The sequence below is a fragment of the Mustela nivalis genome (assembly GCF_964662115.1).
Source record: "Mustela nivalis genome assembly, chromosome: 2".
In the NCBI taxonomy this organism is placed as follows: Eukaryota; Metazoa; Chordata; class Mammalia; order Carnivora; family Mustelidae; genus Mustela; species Mustela nivalis.
In genome coordinates this window covers 19,533,649-19,549,845 of record NC_139021.1, presented here as the reverse complement: position 1 = coordinate 19,549,845, position 16,197 = coordinate 19,533,649, and the positions used below count along the sequence as shown (strand labels likewise).

Sequence of the window (16,197 nt, the reverse complement as noted above, 5' to 3'; positions counted from 1 at the left end):
GCATTGGGCTCTCTGTTCAGCGGGGAGCCTGCTTCCTCCTCTCTCTCTCTGCCTGCCTCTTTGCCTACTGTGATCTCTGTCTGTCAAATAAATAAATAAATCTTAAAAAAAAAAAAAAAGAAAAGAAATAGAAAGAAAGAAGGATCTTTCAGGTAGCAGTTCAGAGAGTAGATTAGGAACCAAGGCTTAAACTGGCAAGAGGAGACAGAAAATTTAAATAGACAAGCGCAAAGCTTGGTAAAAACCTGAACTGATCCTGTGGTATCAGAAAAAGCAGAAGGAGAAAAAACAAATATTCAGAAAGTAGGGTGGGTGGGTCTTGTGGATGCTGAAGGCAATGAGAAAGGGAGAAGAGTTGAAAAAGACTCTTGGAAGTAGGACCTGGGCAATGGGGAAGGTGGTAGTTCCCTAAAAGAAGGGAAAGTGCATAGGACATCATTGGGTTATTTGAAGCAGAGGAGTAACTTGATCAGATTTAGATTTTTCAAAGATTATTTAGATTATTATTAGATTTTGAAAGATTATTTACTCTAACAGGTGACAATTTGAAGAGAAACAGGATATTTATAGGATATTTACATGGCATCTTCCTGAATTACATGGTATCTTCCTGCAAAACACTAATTAATTACATGGTATCTTCCTAAAACATACTTACTAATTACAAAAGACAAAATAGCCACTTCACAACGGTAAACTTGGAGCATGTTGGAGGAGGTCACTGAGAAGACAAGATCATCATTTGACCCCTCCAGCTGGATTACAGCCTCCTCCCCCCTCCCTTGAACTTGGAATGTAAGTTTGGCCCACCGATCCCACAGCAGGAGCCATTCCAAGGACAGAGCCTTGAGACGGTAAGGCGTTGAAACCATCTGGATGGTATATGTAACTGAACCCAGTCAAAGCCTCTGTATAATAAACTTTTAAGATTCTGGTGTGCAGGTGCTGATGTTTCTTTGTCTCTCACTGCTGTCTAAGACAAACCTTGTAAGAAGGTTCCCTTCCTTATTAAAAACTGCCACCTACTGGGCTGCCTGGGTGGCTCAGTCCCTTAAGCATCATGCTCAGGTCATGATCTGGGTCCTGGGATCAAGTCCTGCATTGGGCTCTTTGGTCAGCGGGGAGCCTGCTTTTCCCTCCGCTTGCCTCTCCCTCTGCCCACTGCTCACCCCACTTGTGTTCTCTCTGACAAATAAATAAATAAAATCTTAAAAAAAAAAACAAAACTGTCACCTATCACCCTAGAGTGGTCTGACTCTTTCCTTGGTCCCACCTTGCCCTCCGTGGCTGGGGGCCAGTGTGCAAACCAACAGAACATCACCTCGATGAGCTGATCAAGGCGAACATCACCAATGCTGGGCTAAACATCACGTGCCTTCTGATAGGATATACAGAGTTATTCCTGCCAAAATACATAACCTGAATCTAAATGTAAGGAAAACCTCAGGCAACTCAAGTAGAGGGACATTCTATTCAAAAAACCAAAGAAAAACCAAACCAAACCAAAACAAACAAACAAAACAACCCCCAAAACCTGGCCTATATCCTTCTTCAAAATAGTAGGGTCATGAAGCACAAGAAATACTGAGAAACTCTCTGATATTATATGAAAGTGAAGAGACATGATAATTAAATAAAATTAATTCAGGTAGGAGCCAAAAGATAAAGTCCTAGGTTAGATCTCGGACTAGGAAAAATTACTGCTATAAAATACACTGTTGAGATCAGTAATGAAATCTGCATATGGACTGCAGGCTAGGTCAGAGGTTTTTGGGTTGGTGGTTTGGTTTGGTTTGTTTTTTAATGTGACATTTCCTGCTTTTGATAACTGGGCTGTGATTATATAACAGAATGTCTTTTTTTCTTAGGAAATACACATGGAAATATTTAGGAGCAAATGAGCATGATGTCTTCTTCTTATTCTCAAGAACTTGAAAAACAGAATATCGATTAGATACATTGACAAAGAAAATGATGGAAGTGGGGCAAAATGTTAACCATCAATGAGTCTGAGTAAAGTATACAAAGGCTTAGGGGAATATCAAGTCCAGATAAAGAAGTGAGAGGTGGCTCCGGGGTATGTACTGGGATGACTGATGAGGGAAGATGGTCGCTTCCTCGTGTCCACCCGTACTGAGGTAGCAGCAGCTCCATCCACCGGCCAAATCGGTGCGTGAAACGGTTGTGGGAAGGCAGAGAAATGCGTGGCGGGTAATGAATGCCATGAGTGGGGAGCAAACCCCCCCCGAAGGCAAACCACCAACCGAACTCCCTACTCCTCAGGCTCAGATATGATCTTACTCTTTCCCCCAAATCTCTGGTGGTAGGTCGTGCAGAACAGAGGGTGAAGAAAGGGTGAACACAGATTCTCAAAGCTGAAGAGAGACACCCGAGAATCACCATTTATAAAAATAAATAAAGTAAAAGAAGTCACCATTCATGGATGACCAAGGACATAAGAAAGAGATCTAGAAAGTCATCAGATAAAAGAGTTCAGACCAAAGGAAACAGAGGTAATGGAGCAAAAGTCCCAAGACTTTGTGATAGATTTAATTAAGATTTTCAGAGAGGTGAGAGAGAATTCATAGACAATGGTCAACCAGCAGTCAAAAGTCATTTCCGTCTCCCAAATGTCATTCCCATTTTTAATGATATATTTAGTTGAGGACTCTCATATTAGCTCCTTCAACTCACGGTGTCAGAATTACCAGTAGAAAAGGCAAAATAGAAGTTGTGAAACTTCAAAATAAAAAGAAATTAAGTTAGTATCTTTTTTTCTCTCTGAGTCTTTTGTTGTTTCTTTTCTTTTTTTTTTTAACATTTTATACATTTGAGAGAGAGCGCGCGCACAAGCAGGGGGAGGGGCAGAAGGAGAAGCAGACTCCTACAGAGCAGGAGATTTTTAGATTTTAAGTAAATTGCAATTTTACATTTAGTTCTCTAATTACTTACCTTTTTTTTTTTTTTGACTCTAAGAGCCCACATGAGTGATGGAAGTGGCTGGGTTTAAGAAGTAATCTTTGAGGGGTGCCTGGGTGGTTCTGCCTTCGGCTCAGGTCATGACCTCGGTCCTGGGATCGAGCCCCACATTGGGCTCTCTGCTTGCTGGGGAGCTTGCTTTCTCCTCTCCCTCCCTCTCCGCCTGCCTGTCTACTTGTGATCTCTTTCTGTCAAATAAATAAACAAATAAATTTTTTTTTTAAAAAGTAATTTTTGAGCTACAAGGGACAATATTGACTACTTGATTAGGCATAAGGAATAAGAAGAGGGAACAGGATCAAATATTCTCAGTTCTGGTGTGAGCAACTGCATTTCTCTTACAACATACTATAGGAAGGGTAGGAACAGATTTGGGATGAGATATCATGAGTCCTGGTTCTATTGTGTGGCAATTGATGTGCTATGAGAAGACACAAGGGAGAACACACTTCGAAGTTGGATTTAGAACTTGGGAGTTTGAAGAAAGGTCTGGCTAGAAGCTAAAAGATAAAGCTTTTAAATAAACATATATGGTGATTACAAGACTGCCTATAAATGAGATGGCCCATGGAGAGTGTGATGTAGGGAGGAAAAATTTCTAGGTTCTTTGGCTTTTCTTATAATTAAATTGGCATAAGATAGATTAATAGGAGAAAAACAAATGTAATTCATACATATGGGAGATCATAGAAATACAAGACTCAAAGAAGCGACTAAAGCCAGCAGCGATTTTTTTTCCTTTTAGACAAAACGATTGACATGATCAAGTTCGAGCTTGGGGTAGTGAATCAGTGAAGAAGTGATAGGGTTTATTTATGCAACATCTGGGCCTTAAACTCCTTTTCTGGTGATAAGGGGATCTCTCTACCTCTTGGTACAGGTGCCTTTCACAAGGGAGATTTATTTCCTGCTTTTAAGGAGACCAAGGAGGATCAGAGAGGCCTTCTTGTAACAGCTGCTTCTTAAGTTAACTTTAATTCAAAATAAGCAGTATGCCAAAGAGGCATGTTTTGGAGTCAGCCTGCCCTGAACCCAATCAGTGATTTTCAAAACTCAGCTAAAAAGTGAAGCCTCACCAATATTTGAAGCGTAAGCCTTGAAGGAAATACCTCCTGGGGTGGCTGGCTGGCTCAGTCAGTAGAGGCATGGGAATCTCGGGCTTCTGAGTTTGAGCCCGTGTTGGGCATGGAGCCTACTTTAAAAAAGAAAGAAGGAAAGAAAGGAAGGAAGGAAGACTTCCGTATAGAAATAATTTCATGAGATAGGAGAAATGGAATCAAGTAGTGTCTTGGAAACTGTATTACTTTGTTTTTACTTAAAATCATTTCAGATAAGGAATTTCTGATTTACACCAAGACATATTTAATTCTACAGGAAATACAGCAGTTTAAATTTTAACTGCACCTTCTTTGTTAAGTAAACTTTTGAAACTTTGCTTAGAAAACAATCAGGACTTTGGCCACTAGATGGTGGTATTGTGTCATGTTTCACAGAGTGGCCCAGTTTTTGCCCTGTTCACTCACTCACTACCTTAGATATAGTTACCTCATCAAGCACAGAACCAAGTAGCCTGTTCTATCTCAAACGGTCTTTGTAGTAATGTAAGTCAGATGATGGCATTCCTTTGTTCAAAATCCGCCAATGTTCTCAATATACATACGCACAATTCAGTGTGCATATAAAAAAAAAATCAGTATGATGTTCTTACACTAGAGTATAAGAAAGAAAAAGAAAATCCTTTATAGCAAAATAAAATCTATTTTAATATTTAAGTGAATATAGAAAGTGTAGCGAGATGGTAAGATGTTTACAACTTTTCATAATGAATAATTTTTCAATTAAAAAAATTTTTAGAAGACTTTTTTATTTATTTGAGAGAAAGAGACCAAAAGCACAAGCAGGGGCAAGAGGGAGAAGCAGACTCCCTGCTGAGCAGGGAGCCCAATGCAGGGCTTGATTTGAGCCCTGGGATCATGAGCCTCCCAGACGCCCCTATAATGAATAATTTTAGAATAACAGAAGACAATAGTTTACTGAACACTGCTATCACTTCTTTTTTATATTTGGCATTCTAAAATTTGGCTAAATAATATCTTCCTATACAAACACACATAGAGTCACCATACAGGCAATCGCTAACAAGTGCAGCCTGAAAAGGGTGTTTTGTACTCACAGCGTGTTTACCACACAAATAACAAATGAAACAATTTTTTCTAACAAATCTTTCTTGGCAAAGTTCTGAGGAAAGTACAATTTTTTTTCTCAATGTACATAATAATTGTATTCCTGGACAAGTCAGAATTATATTAAAATTGTGCAAAAAAAAAAATCTTGTGTTTCTATGTAAAACCAATTTAGGTTCTAAGTTCAGGAACAGGTTTTTCATCTGCAGGAATATCCCACAGGACCTAGGAAAGACATTCAGGATTTAATTCTTTATGAGGTCGCAGTCCCTGGAAAATGAGGATATCTAGCATCCTTAGTTTCTGCTCACTAAAAGCCAGTAGCACTCCTAATACCGTGACAAACCACAATCCCCTCCCAAATTTTCCAAAAATGTTTTCTTGCGGGTGGGTAGTCCTCTGGTCCAAGACCCACCGTCATTTGCTGTCATTGCAAAATCATCCACTAAGTGGCAGTAGAGACCAACCTATTGAGCATTTCGATGCCCTTACAGCTTTAAGAACTTCTTGGGGGGTTAGCGCGACTGGGATTAGAGCACAAAAGGACTTCATTTATTTTGTAATGTTTGTAAAGATGGATCAAACGCGACTAATATATTAAAAAGGGATGTGAATGATGACACACGAACATTTTATTTTATTTACATTTATTTTTTCCTTTTTTTTAATTTACAATTTTTTAAAAATTAACATACAATGTATTATTAGCCCCAGGGGTACAGGTCTGTGAATCGCCAGGTTTACACATTTCACAGCACTCACCATAGCACATACCTTCCCCAGTGTTTATAACCCCACCTCCCTCTCCCTACGCGCCCCCCCAATCCTCGATTTATTTTGTGAGATTAAGAGTCTCTTGTGGTTTGTCTCCCTCCTGATCCCATCTTGTTTCATTTATTCCTTTCCTACCCCTCCCAAACTCCCCACGTTGCATCTCCACTTCCTCGTATCACGGAGATCAGATGATGATTGTCTTTCTCTGATTGACTTATTTTTATTATTGAGCATAATACCCTCTAGTTCCATCCACTTCTATTTTTTTCCTTCTTAAAGGATCTATCAACAGAAATCTCTAGACAGGCTCATACTCACCCATCCATTTGCTTCTATCCACAGAAAGAGAATAAAAATCATGGCAGCTGAGGAAGAGAGACTCCCATTCATGGGAATAGACCACGCATGGGAGTAGCAAGGTCGACCTTCTGACACCATGCGAGGCACAGGGAAGAACAACACAGCGTTTGAGGGAGCACAGGAAGACAGCTCAGAGAAGGTGGGAGTTGAGTTCGTTTTTAAGATCATGTGGGAGCAATACTGGTGTCCACGAAGAGGCAACACCACCACCCAGAGCTACCTGTTATTAAGCTTCAGAGCGGACCATACTCTCTCATTCCTTCTATTCAAGTTCGTCTTCTCACATTGCAGCTTACCCTTAACCAGTGCTCCTAAAAGGGCAGTCTGCCAAGGTGACCTTTATCTGTATTGAGAGACATTGAGACATACAGACATCAGGAGAAATGTTTATAACAATTTGCCAATCTGCTATCTGTTGACCACAACAATGACAAACTGGGCTGTGTTTTGTGCATTTAAAAATCCCTCCCCCCCCCCCGCAAAATTCATTTCTGTAGTATTTTACCCAGTATCAAGCTTGAGTGGACTGAAAGCACATACACACACGCACAAACATACCTGGTTCTCATCTCCCAAAAGTTTGAGAAGCACTGGCTCCAAGCACGGGAACAGCCAGAAGGCAGGATGCAGGTGAGTAGGGCAAGCCGCAAGAAAAGGCTTACATTTAATAGATCCCACCTGCAAGAAATGTGCTCCTTAAGTGTTACTGAATCCTCCCCCAAGCCCAATAGGATTAGTAGTATGATCTTGACTTTACCCAAGAGAGCAAAAATTAGAGATGATCATGAGCCTACCCTCAGTGGAGCCAGGAATCAAACCGAGGTCTGTTGGAATTTTCAGCCTTTCTAAGATCTTCACGCTTGGTTTAATCACCATGTCAGTGCCCATCCCTCTTCCAGCAACACCTGCAGATCCCAGTCTGTTGTGGAAGAGTGGCTCCAGGGCTGATGGACTCAGCACGGGTGATTGCACGTTCCTGGGAGTCAGACCAAACTTACCCTATGTTAGGAAAAAGGATCTGTCCTCTACCCCAGTCTCATGTGCCAAAGAAAGGTTGAAACAATGACAGCAAACCAGTTCGCTCTTCTCATTCACGTCTACAGACACGGAAAACCCTTCTCGTCAAGCAAGAGAAGCAAATTCTGCTCTTTCTTACTGGAGCAGTACAAGGTGTTTTCCTGACTTGAATTTTTTTTTTTCCTTACGTCAAGGTGTTTTTTAAAATTGTAAATTTTCATGATAAAAGCTTTTTTTTAACCATAGTTTTTTTTTAATCATAAACTATTCAACAAGAAAGTATTCCGCAAAAAAATATTTCTTGGAATTTTTATTTTTCAGATGAAGTTGCCTAAATTTAAATGAAAACACAACTAGAGTGAATGGAAGAAGCAAAAGGCAATTGACAACAGTGATGATTTACAATATGTAGCCAGAGCTTTTTGGATAAAACACTGTTGAACAATGGATAATCAGAAATGTGTTATAGTTTATTTTTAATTTTATAATTTTATTTATGATTTTAATGATAATTTTTTTTTTTTCATTCTGCACTTCCAGAAAGCTTAATATCATTAAATAAAAGGGATTTAGGGGGGCCAGGCCTGTACTTCTCCTTTCTTCATTTTCAATAATTATAATAATTTCAAAAATAATAATTGAGTCAATAATTTAAATAATAATAATTTAAAAAATAATTAGAGATAACTTTGAGAAAAGGTGTTTGGCCTTGCACCAAAACTCCTGGAAAATAATCCGACAAGAATTTCTTCTCTTTCCTCTCTTTCTCCCTCTTCCTCCTTCGTCCTCTTCCTCTTCTTCTTATTACAACCAATAAAGATATTAAAGAGAACAGCTTTTGAACACATCATATGCATGATAACCTTACATACTGTTATTAAACCACACAACATCCCTGTAAGGTAGGAATTATTATTCCTGTCAGGAGATTGAGGCCCAGAGAAGGTAAGTAGGTAAGTAACCAGCATAAAGTTGCAAACTCTTGATATTCTGAACCATGAAGGACAGCCAGCTGTTAAACTCATTAATTCTGGGACCTCCATTTCTGTTAAATGATTTTTATAGTTCATGCAGAAGGAAGTTCTTAGAATCACATTCATTTGGAACTATATCTCACTTGCTCCACATTTTTGCCAGAGGTTTATTTAAAGAGTTAAGGAAGTTCGATTATTTCTTTTGGAGAAGGCATTGCCTAATAGCTATTGTTGAATTCACAAGGGAGTTGTACAATTGTTCTTTTTCTGGAGTGCGGTTGAGCATAACCTAGAGAGTCTGCAGACCCAGGGGTCAAGGGCTGCCTAACTGACTTTCCAGGTGTGAAATTTAGGCAAATCTCATCACCTTTCTATGCTTAAGCTTGTCCACTGTAAGCTGACAATAAGAATACACAAATATCAGGGTTTTGGTGAGGGCAAAGTAAATAAAATAAACAAAGTGCTTAGCACCATGTGAAGCACAGAATAAATGCTTGATGAATTGTAAATTTTAAGTTAGGTAATGATCTTGTAGAATACTGGAAAAGGCTACAGTGAACTTTTTAAAAATAAATGACAAGAAAACAGAATAACAAAATGCAATAAACCAGAAGGATAGTGAGTATAAATACTTTAGAATAGTATAATGGGTATAGAATACACAAAGAAGATTATTTGAAGATAATTTGCTTTTCACCAGCCCTCTCATTTTCATGTCTTTCCATATAGTATTCACTAAAAAAAAAAAATTTACATTTACTTGTGAGGGTGCAGAGATTTCTATATATGCAAAAATCATAAAAAGCTGCATAAAATGTCGACAGACAGATATCCCTTTACTATAATGACCTCTGCCATTCGCATTACTCTGTTTTCCTGTATACTAAGCTCTCACCCTGAATGAGACAGAATAACAGAACATTCATTTGGTATTAGTCAAAGTTCCTTTCATCTTCCCCATAAGGAAGGAAAAAACCCCATAATATCCCCCATTTTAAGAAGCAGTCTTTTAAGAACCCAACTCTGCAGCCGGAATGTGTGGGCTTGATTCTTCTTGCATTTATCACCTTGCGAGTCGCAAGGCACGAGCCACGCGCATCTTTCATGCAGGGTAGATGTCAACCAGTGGTATCCACAGTTATTTTTATTTTGTAAAGGAAGAAACTGAGGATTAAGCACGTTTTGGTAAGAAATTATAGGTGGGAGCTGGATCCCAGGTCTGATTCCCAGGCCAGCGTTCTTTATTGACTACGCTATAAGGTAAGTAAACTGTCTTTGGTGAAGAGGGCTGGGACAAGAACAACGCCTAATTTCACCAATCCCTGCAGTGACGTGTATATCCCTATATCCTTCATTGTTCATTATTCAGCTATTTTGTTCTTGTTTTTACTCTGGCCATTTGGAGCAGAGTCAGTATAATAAAAATACCTTCACACTGGTGTAGATCCTCCTGGCCTGTCCCCAGGGTCCCACAGCATGGGCTCTGCGGGTAACGCCTGGAGAGGTCACCCACCTAACCTCCACCAGCACACACTCCGCGGAGCCGGAGCCCCGCCCAGATGTTTATATTTTCCTCCTTTGGCCCCGCCCCCGACCACGAGGGGCTCCAGCCGCCGCCCGGAGCCGGAGTTCCTGGAGCGGACTTGCCAAGCGCCTCAGCCTACCCACAGGGATTCCCTCTCCAGCCAATCGCGTCTGAGCAACGGGACTGCCCCTAACAAAGATGGCGGGAGAGGCCTCCGTGGGGGCAGGCTGATTTAACACCCAGACCCAGGGCGGCTAGGGAAGACAGTGGTAGCGGAGCAGCCCGGCCATGGAGGAGGGCGGCAGCGGCGGCAGCGGCGGCAGCGGCGGCAGCGACAGCAGCACCAGCGGGAGTGGTGGGGCGCAGCAAAGGGAGCTAGAGCGCATGGCTGAGGTCCTGGTCACCGGGGAGCAGCTTCGGTAAGGCGTGGGGCAGTGCGGGTGGGCGCGCTGTGGCACTGCCAGCCTGTGCCCGCAGCAGCCCCGCGCGCACATGCTCGTGGCTCGTGCCCTGCGACTCGCGCCGGGTTCCGGGACCGCTGCGGGCGCGGGGACGGTCGGCGTGGCTCCCCTGCCTAGCGGCTGCAAGCCGGGCGCCCTGCGACTCGGCACCGGCGCGGGGTTCCGACGGGGACGCGCGGGAGCCGGTGCTGCGCGCTGCGCCCCGGCCGCGCCGCTGCAGCCCCGCGCGCCGCAGACGCGCGCTCCCTCTTCCCGGGCACCTGGCGCTGCCAGGCCTCCTGGCTGCCAGGCGACCCCGAGTGCGTCCAGAGAGTGAGAGGGTGGGTGCGCCGCCCCATGCCGCCTCCAGCCCCAGCCCCTGGACTCCTAGATGGAAGGGCCAACCCAACGATTGACTTGAGGTTTTCCTTTCCGTCGGCAAGTCCTGCTTCACTCCTCTGACCCTCGGCGTTCTCATCTGTGTGTGAAATGAGGCCGATCGCCGGGACTGCCTTGACAGCGTGTTGTGGGGGGCTAAACCCCAGGTTCTGAAAAGCTGCCTACCGCGAAATTGGCACGGCCGGGTCGGTCATCGGTCGCGTCCGCGAGGGGGCGTGGAGGCACCTTGTCCGGATGCCCCGCTGCTGTGCCAGCTTCCCGAGCGCGCACATTGGGAGAGCAGAGTCCATGGGCTCCCGGCTGCGGCGAGAATTAGGAATTGACGGTCTCGCCGCACCCGGGACAGGCAGTGAACCCCAGATCCCGCCCCCATACCCCCTTACCATTGGCATCCCATCCTGGTCCTTCTTGGAATCATGTTTGAGTAATGTGCTTCCACGGTCTGACCGGTTCTGCAGCTGCCGGTCGTAGGGGTCATAAATCAGTTTGCCAGGAGAAGAAGGAGGGAAAAAAAAACAAAAACAAAAACAAAAACCTGGCTCTGAAGCGTTTGAGCCACAACTCGAGTGCCCGTCCCTGGCCCAGCTGGCATGAGGCGCTCGCCTGTTCCTTCTAATGCTTGGCCTGAATCTCCAGGCTCCTTTTGGTTTCTAAATGCTGTGTTTCAGGACCTTTAGGAGAGAGAATCTTTGCAAAGATCCATGAAGGTTTAGTAACCACCCAGTTTGCAGCGGTTAGATTGAGGAAGTAAATATTGGAAGTCAGAGTTCGTTGAGTTTAACGTTACAAAAGGCAAATTGCACACTTCAATCCCTCCATGACTTTTAAGTGTAGAGTCAAAATTAAAGGGAATGAAAGCTCGTTTTTCCTTCATCAAGAGTATTTCCTAATTGAATAAAAATCAAAAGCTTTCCTGATTCAGTCTGAAACAGTCACTTCTTAATAATGTATTTGCTCCTCCTTACTGTATCATCTTTTTCGAAGTCCTCATCGGGTACTTTTCTTTTTTTCTTTTTTGTAAGATTTATTTTTTTATCTTAAAAGGGGTAGGGGGAAGGAAGAGAGGGAGAGAAACTTAAACAGACTCCTTGCTGAGACCCAATCGAGGAGGGCTTGGATCTCACCACCCAGAGAGCAGGACCTGAGCCAAGAGTCTGACAATTAACCGACTGTGCCACCCAGGTGCCCCTCATTTCTTCTAAAATAACAAAATTGGATGGTGCCTCTCTTTGGCCAGGAAGCACTTTCTCCTTCAGGAGGCAGCTTAAATGCCCTTTCTGTGGAGATCTCCAGAGCAGGGGTTACTCTTCTTTTCCCCAGCAGCCCTCTATACTAAGGTAGGATTGAGGGGCCATGCTTAGCTTGTGGTTAAGAGAGAAGGCTCCTTCCCTGGAGGCAGACCTGGGTTTGAATTTCTGCTCAGCCACTTTGTAGCCAAGTCACCATTTGGTTGTTTTCAACACTGACTTTTAGAGTAAACTTGGGTTTACTACTTACTAGTGTGGGACCTTGAACAAGTTACTTAACTAAGATTGCTGGGCAACAGTGGAACTTAACTCAGTGTTGTTATGAGGATTAGATGAGTTAGTGCTTAGAGGAAGAGTGCCAGGTATAGAAGGAAGCACCATGTCCGCGTTAGCTAGCATAGTTCTCTGATGTTGGACAAGTTAACTCACTTCTCTGAGCCTTTGTTTCTTCATCCATAAAATGAAAATGCAGATAAGTACTTCATAGGGTTGTTGTGGGAATGTGCCCTTGAGCTTCTGTATTAATGAGCATTGAACAATGGTTGCTGGAATTAATCAGTATTACTGGTCTCTGTGCGTCACCATATGGGACTTCCAGCCAAGTGAGATCTGGCAGGAAGACTGGGTGGTGGTTAGGAACACAGGGTATAGAATCAGGCTGCCTGGTTTCTTATTCTGCCTCCACATTTCATAGTTCTATCACTTTGGGGTCAATTTACTGATTCACTCTCTGGGCCCGTTTCCACATCTCTTGCAAGAATGTTGTGAGGATTAAATGAGATGTTCCATGTGAAGGCCTGAGAAAATGTTCACACCTTAATTTTACTTTGCAAAATTGAAATCATTGCTTTTTAAGATCCTAATCCTGTTAGCATTGTGTCTAGCGCATAGTTATTATTCAATGAATATTTGACGAGCACATGTGATTAAATATACAGATGAAATATTCAGAATTTAGGAATTTAAGTGTGCCCTGGCTTCTTGGTTACTGGAAGAGCCTCTCATGAACAGGTGGGAAGGCATCTGTCCGCGCTGTCCCTGTCACAACGTGTCCTTGCATCCTTAGCTGCTTTCCCATAGTCTGACTGGGAGGACTTTGTGATGTAAGGTCACCTGCCTCTAACTGCTTCACACACAACTCCCTTTGTCCTCTCTTGGTTTCCCACTGCTTTCTTGGTGATCAGAGATAAGGCAAATGAACGTGGTAAGGAACCAGGACACCAAGGATTGAGATTTGAAATAAAAAATTTGGCTTTCAGGTTCAACTCTGAGCATTTTATTTATTTAATGCCATATATATATATATGTATATATATATAATATAAATATATATAAATATAAATATATATAAATATAAATAAATATATAAAAATAAAACATGTATATCGTGTATACAATATATACATAATATTGCATATAATATATGCTATATATAATTATATAATAAATAACATATTTATATAAATAAATGCATTTTTTAATGCTATATATTAAACACAATAGTATTTACTAATGAAACACACATGTGTACGTATGTATATATGTACTTTTAACCATTCTTCCTTGGTCAAGTCAGCCTCTCTGGGCCTCATGCTCTTACCAGCAGAATGGGAATTGATAATATCCTTCCACATAAGATTTGTGATGTTGGATCAAATGGGCTAGAATATGGGAGGGAACTCTGTAAAATAAACCAAGATTTAGTTATTGTTATGGTTTTTGTAAGCTCCAGGTGTGAAATTGAGGCCTGGCTCCACAGTCCTGACACTCTGAAGGGCAGTTGGTTGCATAAGGACATGAAATTAAGTAGCAAACTTAGAAACCTCTCCTGCTTCCTTTTCCAGCCTGACTGTGGATTCCTTTTCCTAATCTCATCATTCTTTCCCTTTTCATAAAAGATTTTACTTCCTTGCCCAGTGTATCTTTATGGTTTTGCATCTTAAAAAAGCATTTGGATACCACTCTATACAGACATGATGTCTGCAGTGAAAGAGATAGATCATAACCAATGTTCACAAAGTTGTGGAGAAGTTGGAGCCTTTATACACAGCTGGTGGACGGTAAAACGATGCAGTCACTTTGGAAAACAGTCTGGCATTTACTCAGCGATAAAACATAGAGTTAACATATGGACCAGCAGTTTTACTTCTAGGTACACAGTCAAAAGAAATGATAACATATGTCCACACAAAAATTTATCAGAAGTGTTCACAGCAGCATTATTCATAATAGCTAGAAACAACAGCTCAGGTGTCCATATGCAGGTGGATGGATAAATATCCATGCAATGGATTATTATTTGGCATAAAAAGAAATACAGTAGGGAGTCATGCTACAACATGAATGAACCTTGAAAACATCCTGAGAGCAGGGGTGCCCGGGCGGCTCAGATGGTTCAGCGTCTGCCTTCAACTCAGGTCATGATCTCCAAGTCCTGGGATCAAGTCCTACATCAGGGAGTCACTTCTCCCCACCTGCTCACGCTCTCTCGCTCTCTCTCTCTCTCCCTCTCCCCGTGTCTCTCTCCCTAGTACATAAATAAAATCTTAAAAAATAAATTTAAAAAAAGAAAATATGCTGTGAGTGGAAGCAGAAACAAGAGGCCAGATATCATATGACTCCACTTTTATGAAATGTCCCTAAGAGACAGATCTATAGAGACAGAGAGTGGTTGGCAGCAGCCGTGGGGAGAGAGAACGGAGAGTGAGTACTAATGGGTATAGAGTTTCTTTTGGGGATTATGAAAATGTTATAAACTTGTTTGTGGTTATGATTTCATAACTCTGGGGATGTACTTAAAATCATCACATTATAATCATTAAATGGACGAATTATGTGGTATGTAACTTACATCTCAACAAAAGCATTACAAAAATGGATGGATTTGGATGACACATTTTATTACAGAGTGATAAAGACAAAATATTAGAAGTTTTAATATAAACTTTTGCTTTTTTGATTGGCCAAAGAATGCAATGATATTTATCACTAACTCAGTAACACATTATTACCACACCAAATGGAACCTATAATTTACATATATATTTTTGTAGTATTATTCTTTTTTAAAAAGATTATTTATTTATTTATTTATTTGACAGAGGGAGAGAGATCACAAGTAGGCAGGGCAGCAGGCAGAGAGAGAGGGGGAAGCAGGCTCCCTGCCGACCAGAGAGCCCGATGTGGGGCTCGATCCCAGGACCCTGAGATCATGACCTGGGCAGAAGGCAGAGGCGTAACCCACCGAGCCACTCAGGCGCCCCTATAGTATCATTCTTGATACAGAACAGAAAAGGTGCCATGAGTAGTTGAGAAAATCTCAGAACATTCCTCATTTTAACATAATTAACCATATATAAATAATTCATGAAGGGAATTTCATATTATGAATTTTCAAGTCATTGGTTATTTTTATGTGCTCTATGTATGTCTTTGATCTTGAAATTTGCTGTGCACTTGTAACTATGACACTCTAATTAAGACACCCCAAATGCATGTCATGTTTCTCCTCTAAGATAATCCCAAAGATACTTTCCACGAAAGTGGGGTTCTTTTTTGTTTGTTTGTTTGTTTGTTTTAAAGATTTTATTTATTTATTTGAGAGAGAGAGAGAGAGCATGAGGGGGAGAAGACCAGAGGGAGAAACAGACTCCCCATGGAGCTGGGAGCCCGATGCAGGACCCAGTCTCTGGACTCTGGGATCATGACCTGAGCTGAAGGCAGTCGCTTAACTAACTAAGCCACCCAGGCGCCCAGAAAAGTGTTTTTTTTTTTTTTAAAGATTTTATTTTATTTATTTGACAGAGAGAGATCACAAGCAGGCGGAGAGGCAGGCAGAGAGAGAGGAGGAAGCAGGCTCCCCGCTGAGCAGAGAGCCGAAGGCAGCGGCTTAACCCACTGAGCCACCCAGGCACCCCTAAAAGTGGTTTTTGATAGAGTGTTGTAACAATAAGTTTGTGTTGGGTTTCACTGTTCTCTTTGTGTTGATTGTAGGCGTGGTAATAATAACAATAAGAGTCACTTATATGACATTTATTACCTGCCAAAGAGATATATGCATGAGTGTATGTATACATGTATACATATATATGACTTTAATATATATTTATATAACATATACATAGATATATATTTTAAATGTTTTATTTATTTATTTGACAGAGATTACAAGTAGGCAGAGAGGCAGGCAGAGAGAGAGGAGGAAGCAGGCTCCCTGCTGAGCAGAGAGCTCCATGCGGGGCTCGATCCCAGGGTCCTGGGATCATAACTTGAGCTGAAGGCAGAGGTTTTAACCCACTG

The 16,197-nt window shown here is 41.9% G+C and overlaps 2 protein-coding genes across 3 annotated transcripts in view; one reads left to right on the top strand and one right to left on the bottom strand.

The window, feature by feature from the left end:
* Window positions 1-5,792: 5,792 nt before the first annotated feature.
* Window positions 5,793-11,565, bottom strand: LOC309860169 (uncharacterized protein). Its single transcript, XM_082721783.1, has 4 exons — window positions 11,035-11,565; window positions 10,817-10,951; window positions 6,855-6,974; window positions 5,793-6,639 (listed from the first exon to the last, which is right to left on the bottom strand). Exons 1-4 carry the CDS (start codon window positions 11,041-11,043, stop codon window positions 6,595-6,597), a joined length of 309 nt encoding a protein of 102 aa, XP_082577909.1. The 5' UTR covers window positions 11,044-11,565; the 3' UTR covers window positions 5,793-6,594.
* The window catches only part of DEPTOR (DEP domain containing MTOR interacting protein), a 133,352-nt gene continuing 126,271 nt past the window's right edge, over window positions 9,117-16,197 (top strand). The window contains exon 1 of one of the 2 annotated variants that reach the window (XM_082721782.1): window positions 9,117-10,231. In XM_082721782.1, the coding sequence (XP_082577908.1) occupies window positions 10,101-10,231 (131 nt within the window). In that variant the 5' untranslated portion in view covers window positions 9,117-10,100. The remainder of the gene's footprint in view (window positions 10,232-16,197) is intronic. The other variant, XM_082721781.1, reaches the window with a different exon arrangement.